Here is an 18,462-nt window from a genome sequence, read left to right as displayed (position 1 = left end):
TTTTCTGGAACTGGCAAGTGCTGTGGGGCAATGCCGCTTCTGTGGTTATTTGCTTGTCTGGATTCCAGTTTTCTTTTGGTTTTTTGGCCAGCATGCTACCATCTTGTCAGTGTATTGATAGTTCGAAGATTTTAAAAATATTTCCTCCAACTTCTTAAACTTTTTTTTTTCCTGTGAGAGGATTGGTCCAAATAACCTAAACTTTAATTATTAGACATTTGAGGGGCGCCGGGGTGGCTCAGTCGGTTAAGCATCTGACTTCGGCTCAGGTCACGATCTCACGGTCCATGGGTTCGAGCCCCGCGTCGGGCTCTGTGCTGTCCGCTCAGAGCCTGGAGCCTGTTTCGGATTCTGTGTCTCCCTCTCTCTCTGACCCTCCCCTGTTCATGCTCCGTCTCTCTCTGCCTCAAAAATAAATAAACGTTAAAAAAAAAAAAATTTATAAAAAAAAAAAAAAAAGAAATTTGAAAGCCCAGGATTAGTTTTAGAGAAGCCGGTATTTGGCTCCAGCTGAGAATTTGGAGCTTTACATTTGGAATTACCACATAGAGTCAGAGTAGAATCAGAGTAGGAGGCATCTCTGATTATAGCATGTTGGGGAATGAAATGCCATTTTGCAGGCTTCAGGATGGGATTCAGTTCAGTCATTCATCCAGCAAATGTTTGTTATAGGTACTGTGCTAAGGGCAGGGTAATAAACACAGATGTGCTCTCTGCTCTCAGAGAGCTTCTGGTCAGATGAGTTGCTAGTTAATAAATTAAGGTACATATCTAAAACACAGTATCTTCAAATGATAAATAGGTTGACTTCCAGAGCAATGGAAAGATTTGGGGTTAATCCACAGACTTTCAGGTTTCCCAGTACATGTTACTTTTAGAACCCTGATTAGGACTACATAATGTAGCCCTGAGAGAATCTTCTTTTAGAATATCATAGTGTTTTCCTGTCTCTAGGAGAGGTTCACATGCCTCTCAATTTGACAAGTAATCAGGGTTGTACATTCATTTCTTTATTCAGCAAATATTTCTTAAGCACATACTAGGAGGCAGGCACTGGCTATCCATTGATTAATACGAAGGACATAGTCATAGTATTATTCATATTTGTGTATCTCTGAAACTCCAGTGATCATAGTGATGTTGACCTCTGTATGTAATCACACTGTTGAAGCCTTTGAACCATGGTCATAGTTACTTCAGTGTGAGTAAGGACCCCATTAGTTCTACATCAGTGCAGGGAATGGTAAAGGGTAGAGTCAGCCTCTTTCATATTGGGAGCCTCGCTCCTAAACTTTTCTTCCCTTGAAGGTAATGTCAAGGGAATGTTGACCAGAGACTCTCAGGGTAATTTTAAGAGGCTGTTGCACATCAAATCAGAATGTTTTTCAAGAAAGTAACATTTTCAACAACATACTGAGATCTAAGACCCACTAAAGAGAGCCATTCATTTAATAAGTTGAAAAATTACTGGTATGGAAGAGTAACATATTTATACTGAAGTGATCTACAATATTCTAGAAAGTATAGGGGCACTTGGGTGGCTCAGTAGGTTGGGCATCTGACTTCGGCTCAGGTCATGATCTCATGGTTCGTGGGTTTGAGGCCTGCATCAGGTTCTGTGCTGACAGTTAAGAGCCTGGAGCCTGCTTCAGGTTCTGTGTTTCCCTCTTTCTCTGCCCCTCCCCTGCCAACACTGTGTCTCTTTTTAAGTCTCTCAAAAATGAAAAAATGTTAAAAAAATTTTTTTTAATTTGAAAGTATAGTTTATTTCTACATCCAGAAGCTATTTATTCTGAAGACTCCTTGGCGTGCCTCAGGTATTAAAAATTCTTTCTCAGGGCGCTGGGTGGCTCAGTAGGTTAAGTGTCTGACTTCAGCTCAGGTCATGATCTTGTGGTTTGTGAGTTCAAGCCCCACATCAGGCTCTATGCTGAGTTCAGAGCCTGGAGCCTGCTTTGGATTCTGTGTCTCCCTCTCTCTCTGCCCCTCCCTCACTCACACCGTGTGTGTGTGTGTGTGTGTGTGTGTGTGTGTGTGTGTGTGTGTCTTTCTCTCAAAAATAAATTAAAAACTAATAAATTTTTAAATGAAAAATTATATTGAAAAAATAAAAATAAAATAAAAATTCTTTCTCAAACTAGTAAAACACAATGAGTTAAATAGCCAAAACATTTTGTGGTCTTTCAAGATGTAAAAGTTTATGTGAAAGGAATAATAATCTTTCTTTCTGATTTGTCAGTACATGAGAAAAAAAAGCAAGTATCTTTGACTTGTGGCATGTGGTTCAGGATGTTGGCTCAGTAAAAAGTAGCTCGGTTACTTTAAATGGATTTTGTCTTGGTATAAAACAGCAACCAGAGTTAGAAGGCTTTAATAGTCTATGTTAATTCAGGACTGAAACTAGTTTTCCTTTTACAATAGGGGTTCAATGTGTGTCAAGAAATGTAGCTTGGAATGGTTGACTTAGTTATAATTAACCCATGAATCACTATTCTTTTTTTTTTTTTAAGTTAGTTAAAGAATCTCTATTCGTAACTTTGTAGCATGGCTTTGTGAACGTTTCCTCACGCTCAGCTCAGGGCAGAGGGGAGGAGAAACTGGAATAGATCCAGGGATTTTAAGTATCGGTTTCAGATTTCACTGGGGCTTTGCAGGGACATAGTGAAAGGACCTGCCTGCCTCCTGCTAGCACGGACCCTTGGCCACAGTCATTCCTGCCACCACACGGCCACTGAGTGTGTCATCTCCCAGCCTACACTTTGCCAGATGTAGCAAGCCCCAAGAGATGAGAAACTCCAGGAGGTTCATTTAATCTGCATATATTGAGCTCCTGCTGTATTCCAGGCAGTGCTCTGGAGTTAGGGCAGTGATCTCTGCCCTCCTGGGGAGAGGCAAACAGTAAGTAGAAATATGAATATGTACTAGAAGGCAAAAGAAGCTATGGAATCAGGGAAGGCCTCACTGAAAAGTGACATTTGCGTGAAGATCTGAATGATTGTAGGGAGCCAGCCAAGCCATTTTTGGGGGGTGAGGAAATCGTCGCAGGCAGATGTGAAGCTAGTGTTTGAGGAACAGCAAGGAGGCCAGTTCAGCTAGAGCTAAGGTGTGGGTCTTGTAGTTCATTGTTCAGAGTAAGACAAGCCACGGGAAGGTTTTGAGCAGGGGAGCGGTAAGATCTGGTGCATGTTATAGCGTCACTCTGGCTGCAGTGTGGAGGCCAAACAGAAAGACACAAGGGTAGGGGCACAGAGACCAGTTGGGAGGCTACTGCAGTGATGCTGCAGGCAAGAGGTGATGGCGGCCTGGACCGGGATGGTAGACTGGAGATGATGCGGGGTGCGTGGTCCTGGGTATATTTTGAGTCTGAGCCTGTAGGATTTGCTGGTGGATTGGGTGTGAGGTGTGAGAGAACAAGAAGAGTCAAGGATGACCCCGCGGGTGAGCAACTGGAAGGATTGGAGTTGCCAGTAATTTCTCAATTCGTGGTGAAGACTGCAGGAGATGCTGGTTGGTGGGGGAGGTGGGACGGGACAGAGGTCAGGAGCTCTGTTTTGGTCATGTTGATGAGCCCATAAAACATCCGGGTAGAAGTATTGATTAGGCAAGTTTGATATACAGCCCAGAGTTCAGGGGAAGGGTAAGGGTTGGAGACGTACATTTGGGACAAATCAATTTTGACAGCCCATAAACTTTATTTAAAGCCACAACGTTTAATGAGATTACTTCTTAAAAAAAAGAAAAGAAAGAGTATAGATACACAGAAGTGGCCCAGGCACTGAACCTCACCATTAGCTGAAGGAACTGAAAGAGTAAGACAGTGATCACAATTATAATTAATTGAGCACTTATTACTTGTCACACAGAGTGCTAGGTCTTTGACACACTTTCATGAATCCTCCATATTGTGCATATATGACAAATGAGAAAGCCCAGGTTGACCCAGACTGTCACAGTTAGTAAGTGGTAGGGCTGGGGTTCAAATTCAGGTCGGTTTCATTGAACAGCCTTCTGTGCCCTGTCACTGTGCCACACCATGATGTTGGCGTGTTTCAACTTGAGAGAGGACTGCTTGATCTCTGAGAGTGGGTGTAGGAAGCAGCACCTGAAAAACCCAGAAATTCAAGGGCTCACAGAGGAGGGACCCCAAAAGACCCTTGTCAACTTACTTCCAAAATAGTTTATTGTCAGGCATAGCATTTTTTAGTACTCTCATCTGTTGAAAACTATAAGAGAATATATGTGTGTCTTCATATCTTTGAAAAAAATACTTAGCCCTTCTGCACAGATACACTTTTGGCTGCCTGCTTATCAGGAAGTCATACAGCTTTCCAACATGCTTACCCATTCATGCTAGCAACGTCCCCATGCTTGTCGTTCGTCTCTCTGAGCCCTCACCTAACTCATAACCCTTTCAGTTCATCACGAGGTATAAATTCTGAGACATCTTAAGTGCTTCTCACAGCCCTGTCTCATTGCGAATATTCACACCCTTCAGAGCATATCACATTTCCCCCCAAACACCTCTTATTTTCCAACACTCCAGCCCTTATTGCCTTTTACAGTGCTCCCAGAATGCTCTCTGCTTCTGCCTTCCCTCCTCCCAGTCAGTTGTTGCTTTTCATTAGTGCTTCATTTCTTCCTCTGTTGGGGAACTTAACCTTTAGATCTTAGGTGTCTGTCTTCTCCTTTATTTCCAGACCCTCTGTCCACACCACCAGAGGCTGTAGCACTGATGTCCTATGAGTAGCTTTAGCCGTAGTGGTCTCCTTTAAATTCTTCCTTTAGGCTGAGAGGCAGCGGCACTGAATAAGATTGCAAACCACATTTCCAGTCCTATCAGTGTTCCCTGCATTCCTGCCATGTGCTAGGTAATTGCATATCTAGGAGAAGCCCTGGGGCACACCAGTGTTTGGGAGTGTAGAAGACCAGGACGGTGAACCAGCAAAGGAGAAGACGCAGATAGTCCAGTGAGTGGGACCGATCCATTGGAGTGATTGCGTTGCAGAAGCAGAGGGAGAGGGCCTTGTTGCTGGAACACAGTCTCTGAGGCGTGAGGGGGACTGGGATCCAGGGAACCAGCAGAGAGACTGGCCTGTTATCAGAGCCGAGACAGTTTCTCCATTTTAACAGGAGGGAAGGCAGAGTGTATGGATACAGACACAGTAGGATATGGTAGATTTGCTAGGGAAAAGGATGAGGAAACAGAAATAAATTATAAAGGAGGAAGAGACAGAAAGTGAGGCACCAGCATTAGTCTAGGGCTCGCGGAGAACACGGCTGTGTCACTTCGGGCAGGCGTGCCAGAGAGCTCCGAACCCACGTGTCCTCAGGAAGGAAAATACAAAGTAATGTGCGGATGTAGGAATTACAGGATACTGATTGAACTCCCAGCAGGAGAATGGTGGTCCGGAGAGGCTGGCTCGAGAAGGCAGGCCAAGTACACACGCTCACCTGCCCCTCTACTTTAGATCACTGCAAGCGACTGGAAAAATAAGTTCCAACAAGAAAGAGTATTATGGGAAGGCCAGAAGTGGAGTCATCTTCTGAGAGATGGACAGCAGATGGTATTAAGGAGAGGAAACTTCTATCTAAACTATGCTCGGGAGAGGACCGCTATGCAAGTGCGTTCAGGTCTGAGGGGACTGCAGCCTCGGAGGCGGGGCAGGGCCAGGGGTGTCCTGGAGCAGATTTGCTGTGAAGGATCAGGGAAGAACTAGGGCACTTGGGCTGAACAGGGGCGGCAGCAACAGTTACCCTCAAGGGGACTCGTGAGGATGAGCTCTTAGGCATGTCCTCAAGAAGGTGATCACTTAGGGGCGCCTCGCTGGCTCAGCCTGTTAAGCTTCCAACTTCAGCTCAGGTCCTATCTCGTGGTTCGTGAGTTCAAGCCCCGCGTCAGTCTCTGTGCTCCAGCGCAAAGCCTGGAGCCTGCTTTAGATTCTGTGTCTCCCTCTCTCTCTCTTCCCCTCCTCTGCTCACACTCTGTCTCTGTCAAAAATAAATAAACATTTAAAAAACTAATGAAAAAAATTTTTAAAGGTGATCATTTAATATGAGAAGTCCTAAAGTCCTGGGGGATTGCCAGATAGCTTGATGATTTCTGAGGACCTGAAGAGGGGCTGGAAGGGAATCTTGGCTCAGTGCTCCATCCCCAAAGCCATAGCAAGTTCCAGGCTCTTCCATGGCCTTCCATACCTGTGACTTGGTTTGAGATACACTCGAGAACCATCCTTGCATTAGATATACAGGTGGCAGAACAAAAGTTTCTCAAGTTTCAGGTAGTGGGAATTTATCAATAATGAGGCTTTTTAGAATTATGTTCCACAGAAATGTCACGTCTTTTGTGCTTAAGATGAAAACATGACGAAACAAACTTGGAGAGCTTAAGTAACTTCCCCAAGATTCTACAGCTGGTGAGTGGCAAAGTCCAGACTCACACCCAGGGCTGGCAAAGCTGTGCTCTTAACCTCCAAGCTGTCCTGCTCTCTGCCTGGCATCTAGCATGTGCCCCATAAATGCTGCAAACATCAGCTCCTCAAACCTGTCTGTACCTGCTGGGTAACCCATGTGCAGAGATGTGTTGAGGACGGAGACATAAGTTAGACATGGTCCTTGCCTCCAAGGAGCATTCAGTGTAATAAATGGAGTTACACACGCATAATAAAATAACGTAGGTGAAATGAGAGAGAGATTTGCTCAGTGTTCTGAAAAACAGCAAGAACTGTAGGAATCAGAGAACATCACTGGGGCACCCTTAGTGTGGAAGCGTCGGTCACCAGACGAGAGGCATGACCTGCATAGTTAACAGAGACATTAACAGAAGTGTAGGGAGGCACGTGTTCTTGCTGGTTCTTTTCCAGTCTCCTCCCTCTTCTTCCTTTACCCTTCTGGCACCTTCTCCCTCTTTCTGTCTCCTTCTAAATCCTGCTGCCTGTCTTCCCTCCTACCATTGAATATAGCAGTATTTCTGTCTACTGGGGGCGAGGGGTGCACAGATAGTCACTGCAGCGGATCGCCCCCACTCTGGTGACAAACAGCAAGCATCAGGGCCCTGTGGCACTTTAGGGCCTCCGTCATTTATCCTCTTTTATATCTTCTCTTGGTTGATGTACTAGGTGTGTTTCTTACAGTGCTATCTTTATCGAAGATACAAAGTAGCTAAAGGGAACTTTGTTTCCAGTAACAGTGGGGGAAAGATTAATCTTTATTTTCAGTATTTAAAAGTATGCCTGGCTTACTTTATGTGGCAGTCTAGATGTGCACTGTGGTCAAATGGCGAGGAACGGCCCTGTGGTGGCCGGGCTGGGGGGTGGTGGCAGGGGGCACGGGCAGACTCCAGGACTGGAGGCACAGAGGGAATGTCAGGGGAAGGGAAGGGGCCAGTGTGAGCACACCTGCCTCAGAAGTGGCCCACCTCTGACTTAGATCGTGATAGAGTTTACTTGTTCGTTTGCTTGGTTTGAGGGAAATTAAGGTTTTCTAGTACGTTTTTGAGTATCCCTGTTCGTCTAGTGCCACGAAGTCAAACAGATCTGAGTTCAGATTGTGGCCCTGGCTGGTACCACCTTATGTGACCAGGTTATTGAAACTCTGAGACTCTTTCTTTGTCAGCAGTAAAGTAAGGGTAATACAGTACCCTCTTTGCAGGGTACTGAAGATAAAAAAAAAAAAAATTTTGTCAGCTTGCTAGCCCTCGCCCCGATTCTAGCACATTCTCACAGTGAAAACATAGAAGCTTCCAGGGCTGCCGCTGCTATGGCTACTGGTTTGGAAGGTGTGAGGGAACAGAACAGAAACCTTCACATCAGAAGATTTGGCAATCCAGAGATTGCAGCCAAAGTGTGCATACTAGCGCCTTAGGTATTTGAGGAAAGGACAAACAAGTTGTGAGGAAAATGGAACATGGATTTTTTAAACTGAAGGAATCAGAGGTGTCATAGAGGTCAGTGGGCCTAGATGTCTACAGATGGGTACATCGAGTCCCAGATTGAGTGAGTGGTTCATCCAAGAGTAAACATCTAATTATTGACACAGCATCTAACCCTGGTCTATATTGTTTCACAAATAGGGATTAGACAGTGGTTCAAAGAACTGTTCCTGGACATTGATAGATGACCAGTTAGCTAAATACCTTACCAAAGCCTGTCTCTGAGCACAGTACTCTCCCTTGAATGAAGTAAATGGCGTTCGGTCCCTTGGGATCTGCCCCAACCTACCGCTCCAGCCTTTTCTCTTACTACTTTTCTACGTGTTCCGTCCTCCAAACCGTTCCCCATCTCCTAGTCCTCCATATGTAGAAAGCCTGGGGAAATCCTGCTTGTGCTTAAAGGCACTGCTCAAATGCCGCCACTTCCATGATGCCCTCCAGCTGCCCTGCCGGGGACTTTGCTTTGTTGCATTGCCCTTGTGTTTGTTATAGCACCTGTCACATTAGATCTTCTGTTGTGGGGTTGCTCCTGCATTGCAAGAGGCAGGGACTGACTTGTTCACATTTTCTCTCTTCTTCAATACCTCACCTATAATAGGTGCCCATCTAATGTTTGTTGATCCACAGAGGTCTTTTTATAGGCACCTTTCTGCTTCCTAACCTTATTCCCCAGTTCCTGAATATTGCTGCATGATTGGATGGAGAAGAGATTTAGAAAATGGTGTTCATGCTTCTCTGGCATGGCACGTATCAAGGGAAGTGTGAAAAACATACTTAACTACATTCTTGCAGGGGACAGTTTTAAAATTACTCAGACACCAGATGAGAGTAGAAAGGAAGTTTTTTTTCTTCCTTTCAGTGGGATGCCCCATTGCGTCTGCAGGCAGGAGTTGAAACCACTTTCGATTTGAGTGTGTACTCACTAACTGGTAACCTGACTCCCATAAAAAGCAAAGCTCTCACAGGAGGAAGAGTTCTCTCTCTTAGGGAAACGGAGACCTGCAGAGTTTCAGATGTCTAAGGATTAGAAAGCTGAACTTGGAAGATGAGGAACAGAGGTCCAGTTTGAGCTGCACATGAAAACATTATTTATACCCCTGGTTGATTACAGAAATATCTAAAGAGGCCGATGAGATTGATAGATGACCTTACCTTGGCTTTTAAAGGGGGCTGTTCTTGCTCACTCTGCTTTTTCTACAAAACCTTTAGAACAGCAGAATACTTCCACCTTCAGCACAGAAAGCAGCCAAGCCAGTTTGACCAGCTTGAGGGAAACACCAAACGAAGCTGCCAACTCCAATCACATGAACACTAGTTACTAATTATCTTCTGGCCTCTGTGGGGAAAGATATAGCAGCTCACTGATTGGATCCGAGGTTGAAATAACTCCACATTTCTCTGCGCTCCCAGCTGGAGGAGCAAGAAGAGTGAGTGTCTCGAGCACTTTGGGAGACATTTTCAGAAGGACGGATACAGCCTTGGGCTAAACCGCACCGGTTCACATTTCAGCCCCACCCAGGCCCATGGAAGAGGGAAGCAAAACTCGAGTCTTTAAGTGCACTGAACATGTGTGAAACCCACAAAGATAGAAAAGAAAGAGGAGCGGGCAGGAAAGGGCACTGGGGCTCCAGCTGGGAGTATGAAGATCACAGGAGTCTACAGAAGAGGGATCTTACAGGGCTGGATGGACTTTACAGAGAAGGCGGCTCGGATTCCAGAAACTGGACGTCAGGGCACAATCGGCCCTTCAGAAAAAGGCATTGTGGATACTGGGCTTTTGGGCAGAGTGAACCAAGTTCAGACCACGAGGAAGCAGAGGAAAGTGGAAAGGACTGTATGGACTATGGAAGTGTGATTCAAGGCTGTGATGGTTACTGGAACTCAGGAGATGTAGATTATGGGAATCTGAGCCCCGAGACGAAGGATAATTGGCTTACAGGCAGCCCAGAAAGCTGGAAAGCTGAAGGATATAGGGAAACGAATGGCTACGTAGATGGTCAGAATCTGAACTGTAATCCTGAGGACTCTAAAGAAACTGGACAACAGACTCGCCACAGTGGTTTGGATGATCCTGTGGGGAATGGTGGTCAACCTGAAAAGTGGCACGTGGACCACAGGAATTTTAATTATAATGCTGAGGATTGTAAAGAAACTAATATTTGTTGTAGAAACCGCAGCAATTTATGTCAGGTTCCTGGGAATTATATTAATGGTCAGTCTGTGGACTTTCCAGATTTGAATGGTGTCAATGAAGGTAAAGAATTTGCCGAATACTATGAAGGGGACAAAGGTGTGTGTCAAAATGATAAAATCTATCCCAAAACAAAGACTCCTGTCGTGGATCAGAGTGACTTTGATACAGAAAATAAAGGCCACGACACTCTATTTGCAAACTGTGAGTACAAATTTCAGAATTACAGAGAAACAGATTCTGCCCATCAGATGAAGGATTTGGAGGACAGTGGCATGGACAGAGCAGGAATGATGGCCCTTGGGAGCAGAGGGATCTTCCCGGATGGTCTGCGGAATCAGTGGACGAGAGGGGATCGGGGAGAACACCATAGCGGCATTCCGCAGGGCCCTTCCTTAGGAAAGAATACCTGGCATTTAGAGGACGAGAGAAAGACAAATGGCCCTGAGGCTTGGAAAAGGAATAGTCGCTACCGCCGCACAGCACCCAGCACCCTGAGACGCTCAGAATTTGTGCAAAACAGGAAGAAAACTCAAGGTACGAACTCAGCCAGCCTTATGAGAATGCTAAAACATGAAAGTAGGTAAAAGGGGAGGTTATCTAGGTACTAGGAACACCCATGTACTTAAGGAACCTGGCGCTCGAAATTCTTTTTTCAGTGTATCTTGAGTGAGAACAACCTTAGAGATTTAATCCCTCTGGGAGGCACTTTTCAGAGCAAGAGCAGATACAGCACTATAAACACACACCATGGCCTCCAGAACGAGACCGTGTTCTCATGGGAAATATCTTTATCATTCTTGGTTTTGTCAGGGGTCTCTAATCCCAAATATCTTTCCATTCTTTCTTTAATATTTCTTTGTCTCATGGGAATGGCAAGTTCATTACTGAGGCACCAAGCGAAAATTTATTTTCCTGGCAGGATCTTTCTCTCCATCTCTACGCTTCTTTAGACGTTGGGGAAAAGAAGATTTAATTTGTTTTATAGAGTGTTTGTATCTTTACACTCAGGAATCTTAAGTGAATGATGAGCACTACAACTCTTCTGGAAATCAGAGGATTATTTATATTCTTCATGATGCTTTGTACATTCAAATTACTTCATCTCACTTCGCCTTAACGAAGTTTTTGTAACATGATACATTAAGAGTCTTTTATAATGTAGAGGTTGTTTCTTTCTTGCCAGTTTGTCTTCTGCTGTTCTCTGAAATGAATTATGTTCATTTTGTTTTGTTTTGTTGTGGTTGTTTTTATAATTACTGGATTCCCTGTTAAGTCTTTCTTTTTATTTACGCTATTCTCTCACGAAGCCAACTTTCTGGTGGAGGCCGATTTGAGGGTGGTGTAGGTTATGAGCAGAGGATAAGGGTTAGAGTCAGAAAATGTGAATGATCTAGAAACTCCATCTCACACCTTCCTCCTGAGCGGGAAGTCTCTCATCTAGATCTTCAGAACAGGCTCACTGTTGGTGGGGGCATGACAAGTCCCTGGTGTGATCCCAGAAGTGCCAGTGGTTTATCCGTGGGCTTCCGGCACAGGCTTAACCTAACCAGAGTTTCCAGGGCATTGTTTTGGATCAATCAGGGTCTCCACCTGCATTTATAAAGATAAAAATGAAACTAAGCCCAGCTTTAATTGGAAGGCTGAGGTATTTAGCAGCTAGCCATTTTTTTCTAGGTGTGTTTTTGCTCTGAGATGATAGGGATTGAATGACTTCTAAATTCCTTCCAGTTCAAATCAACAACAATCAAAACACACACACACACACACACACACACAATTACACAAGTGATTCTGTGATTCCTTATGTTGGTTTTTGTATTGCTCCTATTCCCTTCCCCCACATCTGTTCCGTACATGAACTTTGTTTCCTATCTTTAGTTCCTTATTGTATTAAGCCTCCTAAGTGTAATCTAAGTGTGTTTACTCTGTCTGACTTAACAAGAGTCAAGCCCTTCTCTCCCGAGTGGTGCAATTTGCCCTATGATCTCTCTTAAACCAGCTCAGTACCCCCTTCTGTCACTTACATTTTTACAACTCTCTCTTTATACTCGAGGGCTTCAGTTTTGATGGTATTCCTATTTAGCTTAATTGACATCCCTAGCTTATACCACTAGTGTCCTCCTTGGCCTATAACAGAATCTTAGTCTGCCCTGAAATCCTTTCGCTTTCTAACATTCTTTGCTGGCTGTCTCACAGCACAGGCACCACTGTCCTTGCTGAACGTTACAGTTACAACATGTAATTACAGAAACAAGTGTTAGAGTCTGTCTTCTGCTGGGAGTTCACGTCTCAGCCCCACCATTTACTAATAGTATAACTTGAGGTGAATTACCTAATCTCTCTGAGCTTCAGATTCCTTATTTATAAAATGAAGATAATGACACCTGTGTCAGTGAGAGAACATAAATAAAACCCTTAAAGACATGCCTGGAACATAGTAGGTGCTCATAAATTGTGATTTCTTGGTCTTTTGTCCACCCGCCTCCCTTCAGCCTTACAAGTTATTCCACCAGTCTATCACTGCATGGTCCCCTCTCTCCTGAGATCCAGATTGACCCCCACTGAACATCTGCCCTCAGGCCCTGTGTCTGCAGGTGTGATTATCTACGTGGAATGTCCCATCCCTTCCTCCTCTCCCACCCTCCCCTGCCTCCCCCTACTCCATCTGAGAAACAAGGTGCTATCTAATGGCCACTCCCAGCCTGTCTCTCAAGCTAGAAACCAAGTCCTTCTACCACAATGTGCCCTTCCCTCACCTGCCTTATCAGTTCATTCTCCTATGGAGGCCTCAGGCTTAGAGATTGTTAGGGCATGCCTGTTAGGGTTTTGCCCTTAGTCCTAGGGTGTGGGACCCTCCTCCTGAGAGGTGGGTCTTACTTCTAGGGTGCAGCTTTTTTGATGTTTCAGTGCAACATGAAGTGTTTATTGAATCTCTTAACTTAGAGGGACTCAAATTTCAAGCCGTGTCTTCTCAGCCCCAAGCAGTTGTGAATATCTGCCAGGCTTTTTGGCCTCTAGCTGTTACTGCTTTCTGCTGGCTTCCCGGAGTCTCATCACCTGCATGCATAGTTCAAGGATTTGAGGGGAATTTCTGCACAGATTTTGGGCTGCTCTCTCTGTGGCTTCCTCTTTTCCAGGATTTCACTCATAATACCTAGCCACTTCACAGCCCCAGAAATGAGCCTTTGACTCTTCAGCCCAATAAGATTGCCAGTTGTTGGCTTTCCATTTTTGCTTGATTTTCCCCACATTCTAGAAGACCAGGGATTGACTTCAGGGAGTAAAATTTGGATAAACATGGATCTAACCTAGTTTGCATCCCTTGTTTTGAGTCCTCTCCCCTCTAGTTTTCGGCCTGCTTTTGGTTGCTTTCCAATACCTTCACACAGTTACTTTAAAAAAATGCCTTATCCAGGGTTGCTAATAGTTATCGATAGGGAGGTTGGTACGATGTAAGCTGCTCTCCCATTGCTAGACCAAAAGTCGGCACCAAGGATTTACACTTGCTAGTAACAAAAATGGGAAAGGGACGCGGTGCCTCAAATTCCGTGTTAACTATGGGTTAAGTGATATTAGGATATGTAAATGAGGAACTGTTACAGAGAGGAATAGGACATGGAATTCAGGTGAGAGTCCAGGCTTGGAGGTTCAGGATTGGAGGGCTCAGTAGCATCCTCCTGTCTCACGACACATCAGCAAGCCCAGTGTTTTATAAATAATGGGTAACCACCCATGACTGGGTCTTAAAGTCTCTTCCGTGGGTTATAAGCAGCATTCTTGAAAAATAAAAGGGAGTAGAAAATTTCGTAGCGCATCTCGTGTAGGAAAAGTATGCATGTGATACTTTCATGTGTGTGTGTGAGCATGTGTGTATCCACACGCACGTGTTACATGTCATGTATATACTGAGTCACAGTGTAAAGTGTGGGCTACCGTAAAAAAAAAAAATGTTTGAAAAACACTTAAATCTGACCCACCGTTTTTATAACCAAAGAGATGGAGTGCAGAGAAATTGAAATATATGTCCCAAATCAGTCCCTAGGTCAGGAATAGAATCCAGGTCTCCCGATGCCCAGACCAGTGCTTTTACTGTGTCACCAGGGTTGAAGCCAGAAGCACAGCTCTGTGTTCATGCCATATAAATGAACCTAGAAAAAGCAGAAAGTATTGTATTAGGGAAGTCAGGGGAGAGACTTCAAGTGGAGGGGGGCGTAGCCATGTAACATGCAGCAGAGATACGGGAGGCGTGTGGACCAAAGAAAGACCTTGCATTTGCCAGATGGGGTGAAGAAGAGGAGCAACCAAGGTGCAAAGCACATTACATGGGGTTTAGGAGGGAAGTGGTGATGAAGATATACTCACGATTCCTTTAAAGTTTGGACGGTAATTGCCGTGGAACAACAGAATCCAGGGAAATCTGTTTTGTTCTCTCCCAAGATGATAAAAACCAGCACAGATTTGAAGGCACTTTTGCCAGTGTTCCACAGGTAGCGCAGTTTTTAGGACTCTGTGGGTCAAAGTTTCTTTTCACTGCAAGTATACAAACATGATGTCTTTGTAGCTGCAGACTGTATTCAAACTATTGGAATAAAATGTCTGCCAGTCAATCCAAGACGTTAGCTCTTCATCCTGGTTAATTTCATATGCTGATTAGAAGCCACAAGCGCAATAGATGCCAAGAGGTCTCTGCCACTCTGGAGACAGGGGCCATACTCCTGGGAATTAACTGGGCAGTAACTAAGGGCCAGCAAAACAGACTGTGGAATTTCACTGTGGGTAGGATGAGTCGTGCTGGTGGAACCACTGTCATTTACGTGCTGGACATTCTCAGAGCACCTTGTGCCGCTCTCTCTAATTTCATTCTCTTATAATACATATTAGCTACTCATCTATTTTTATCTAACAGAACCGTACTGAGCACCAAACACTGTGTTACATTCTGGTTCCACGTAGATAGCCTGAAGATCCTGAGGAGGGATGAGGCTACTGCTCTGGTACAAGTGGGCTGCAACCAGCTACCCTTGGGCCCAGCTCTTCACTTTCTGCGTCTCCTTCAGGGACCATCTTTCTCATGACGTCTGTACCCTTCTCTGAACTTCTGCATGGTCGCCTCTTATTGCAGACCAGCACTTCCCATTTACTCATAGTTTCTGCACCCTCTTCACTTTTCATTACATATAACCATACTCGTCCCAACACTGTCTTTGGGACATTATTGCAACTTCTGCTTCTATTTCTGTCTGACCCGGCTGATAGTTCATAATTCAGATTCCCAGGAGAGTGAGTGTAATTGACTCACCTTGTGTTTTTTTTAGTCCTCATCATATGAACTAACCATTCATTGATTAGGTACAAATCCCTGGTCCAAATGGTAGAGGTGAAGTCCAGGATGGGGGGGTCACCTGGTTGAAATCACGGCTACATGGATGACTGATGGTGCCGATTTGGTATGCAGTGGGCTCGAGGGGGCAGGCGTTCTGAGGCTTGGCTGGCCCAGACCAACCCCAGGATGTGGAACTGGGTGGAGGTATCTTTTGGCTGTTACAGTGGCAGGGTACAAGGACTACTTGGGCTTAGAAGGCAAAGGCCAGGGACTCTGAAATTCTTCAGTGTGTAGACCTGTCCTATGCAATGTAGAATTGTCCTGGCCAAAATGCCAGCTGTGTCCCTATTGAGACACCAGAGAAGATGGATGAGACTTGTGTCTGCATTCAGGAACTTGTGGTTTCAAACAGAAAACAGCATATAAGCAAATAATTAAAATACAATTTTATAAGTCCTATAAGGGGAACTATTAGGTACCTTTTCCCCTACTTGGCCCTATTGCCTGTGTAAACTTGTGTAAATTATTTAATCCCTCTATGTTGCAGTTTCTTCATCAGTAAAACCAGATGATGTAACTATGTGGCAGTATTATGAGGGTTAAGTGAGTTTATAGATACAGAAGTACCTAGAACCGCACAGTAGAACCTGGCGTGTAGTAATGCAAAATAAACATGAGCTGCCATCATTCTTTCACCAGTATACAGATCCCACATCCCCTTTGAATGCAGTTCAACAGGGATTTGGTAACTAGAACTTGTACTCAGCACTGTGCCAAGTATTGGGGGTATCCGGAGAAGGATGCCTCCCCCACCCCCAACACACACACAGAAGTTTCCAGATCAATTGAAGAGGCAAATGTAAAAATATGAATAATGTAATAAAGTACACGAATATTTGGTTTAGATGGTGAATGCTGTGGACAGTCAGAAGAGGGAAAGCTCAGTCTTGAGTTATGGGAAAAGACTTAAGGAAGATGTTTGAACTTGAGCTAAAGCTGAAGAGAGTGAGTAATGGAGGTTGACGTAGGCAGAGAGAAGCAGGGAGAACATTCCTGGCTGGGGAAACTTTATAAGCAAAGAGACATGGTTGTGGTGACAAGGAGGAACCACAGTGTGTGGAGCACTGGAGTATTAAAATCTTAGAAACCAGATGCTAGTTTGGAGCAGAGCCTGAGGAATAAGGCAAGCTGGGTCTGCCTGTGGGGAATCATCTCCTCGCTTGTAATCACTGAAACTGTGAGTGGATACGTTCTCTGAGGAAAGGAGCAACTAGGGAAAAGATCAGGTGTCTGAGAACTGAGCCACAGTTTGGGGGAAGGGGGAGGAGGAGGGAGGCCAGCAAGAGGCATAGGGCGAGATCATATGAAGAGGTCAGGAGAAAACCAGAGAATTTAAAATAAGAGAGAATGGCCAGTGCTTTGAAGTGGCCCAAGGAAATCAAGGATAATGCCGTTGGATTTGTCGAAGAGGCTGTTGGTTGACTGAAAAGACAATATTGTTGGAACCGTGATGATTCAGAATTACTTGCAAAGGACTTATATGGGGGATGCAGTCATAGAAGGAGGGCATGAAGACCACTCTTTCAAGACCTCTCACAAAAAGAACCAAAGACCTGTGACTGTAGCTGAAGGGGCACAGAGTTGGACACGGCTTTCACGTGTTTACTTTTTAAAATCAAGGTGTTGCTTGTTGGAGGATAGATGGGTAGGTAGGAGGTAAAGGAGAGGAAAGGGTAAATATGTGGAGGCAAAAGGCAATATATGTAGGGCCATATATCCCCAAGAGCTGGTAGAGAATTGAAGTCTGGGAAAGAAAATCAGATGATCCTGTGGTTGGAATGATCCAGTCTGGCAGACTCCCACCCAACCCAAAGACCTTGCCTCTGCCATCAGGAGCTGTATTCTCAAGGAAGGTTGTATGTTTTTTCCACAAGCCATTACCTAAATTGTCTTCGTATAATGTTTCATCAAAAACATAGGAATATTGGCCTGGGAAGATTCCAGGTCTCTGTAAAAGCAAAAGATATGAAGGAAAGGCAAGACGTCGAGTGTGGATAGGAAGAGGTGCCCTTGTGGGGCATCTCCTTTCACATGGACCTGGGGATATTAGAGGGTGCAGTGGGAGGAGGGGTGAATCAAAGCTGCTAACTTGCAAAACCATGGCAGGCCTAGCCTTAAATGGAACGTCAAAGTGGGAGCTCAGAAACTTGACATACCCAGCCTGATCCCCCAGAGCTTTCCAATTTGATTATTTCCTGAGAAACCAGGAAGTGCCCATGCTGGGCATGACCATCAGGCTGTAAAGCCATAGTGCCCACGCACAGTGATTTCTGGTGGGAAGGGACATGTCTGTATACGTGGTTCCACAGCGGACCTCATTCCACCATATCAAGAAACCCCTTTTTTCTTTTTCTTTTTTTTAAGAAACCCATTTTTTTTCTTATCATAAACCAAGAGGAGACCGATAGAATATATTGCATTTCATTGAATCTAAAACACCATCTGTTATAAGACACTGAATGATTGTATGTACCAATAGAAAGAAAACTTCTGATTAAACATTAACATGCTATTACTTGGAAAACATATCTTGCCTTCAGAAATGCTAGAATGTGCAAAACTGTGCATCTTAGCATCTACTGAAATGTGGAGATGCTTCTACTTAGTGCTGACCTTACAGCAATACTTAGACAAAAAATATTAGAGAATTCTTCTAGCTCTTTCCTCAGTGATTTGGAGATAGGGAATTCAGTTTTCTTGCTCTCCAGCCCCCGCCCTGCATAAAAGAAGATTTAAACCTCATTTACCCCAGTGCCATAGGGGTAACTATGTACAAAATTGTAACTAAAATTTTCATAAAAGGATAGTTCATGATGTTTCAAAAATCTTTGGGTAGGGGCGCCTGGGTGGCTCAGTCGGTTAAGCATCCGACTCTTCTTTTTTTTTTTTAAATTAATTATTTATTTTGAGAGAGAGTGAGCAGGGGAGGGGCAGAGAGAGAGGAAGAGGGAGAATCCC

General features: G+C 44.5%; 1 protein-coding gene across 6 annotated transcripts in view; it reads left to right on the top strand.

The window, feature by feature from the left end:
• LOC122201779 (dynamin binding protein) overlaps positions 1–18,462 on the top strand; it is a 113,227-nt gene that overhangs the window by 56,760 nt on the left and 38,005 nt on the right. The window contains exon 1 of one of the 6 annotated variants that reach the window (XM_042907778.1): positions 8,543–10,655. The exons of the other annotated variants lie outside the window; for them this stretch is intronic. Coding sequence (XP_042763712.1) covers positions 9,494–10,655 — 1,162 coding nt within the window. The 5' untranslated portion in view covers positions 8,543–9,493. Of the gene's footprint in view, positions 1–8,542; positions 10,656–18,462 lie in introns of those variants that run through there. 6 annotated transcript variants of the gene reach the window in all.

Source organism: Panthera leo, chromosome D2 (assembly GCF_018350215.1).
Source record: "Panthera leo isolate Ple1 chromosome D2, P.leo_Ple1_pat1.1, whole genome shotgun sequence".
Lineage (NCBI taxonomy): Eukaryota > Metazoa > Chordata > Mammalia > Carnivora > Felidae > Panthera > Panthera leo.
The sequence above is the reverse complement of the archived record's forward strand: the minus strand, read 5'-3'. Positions and strand labels throughout refer to the sequence as shown.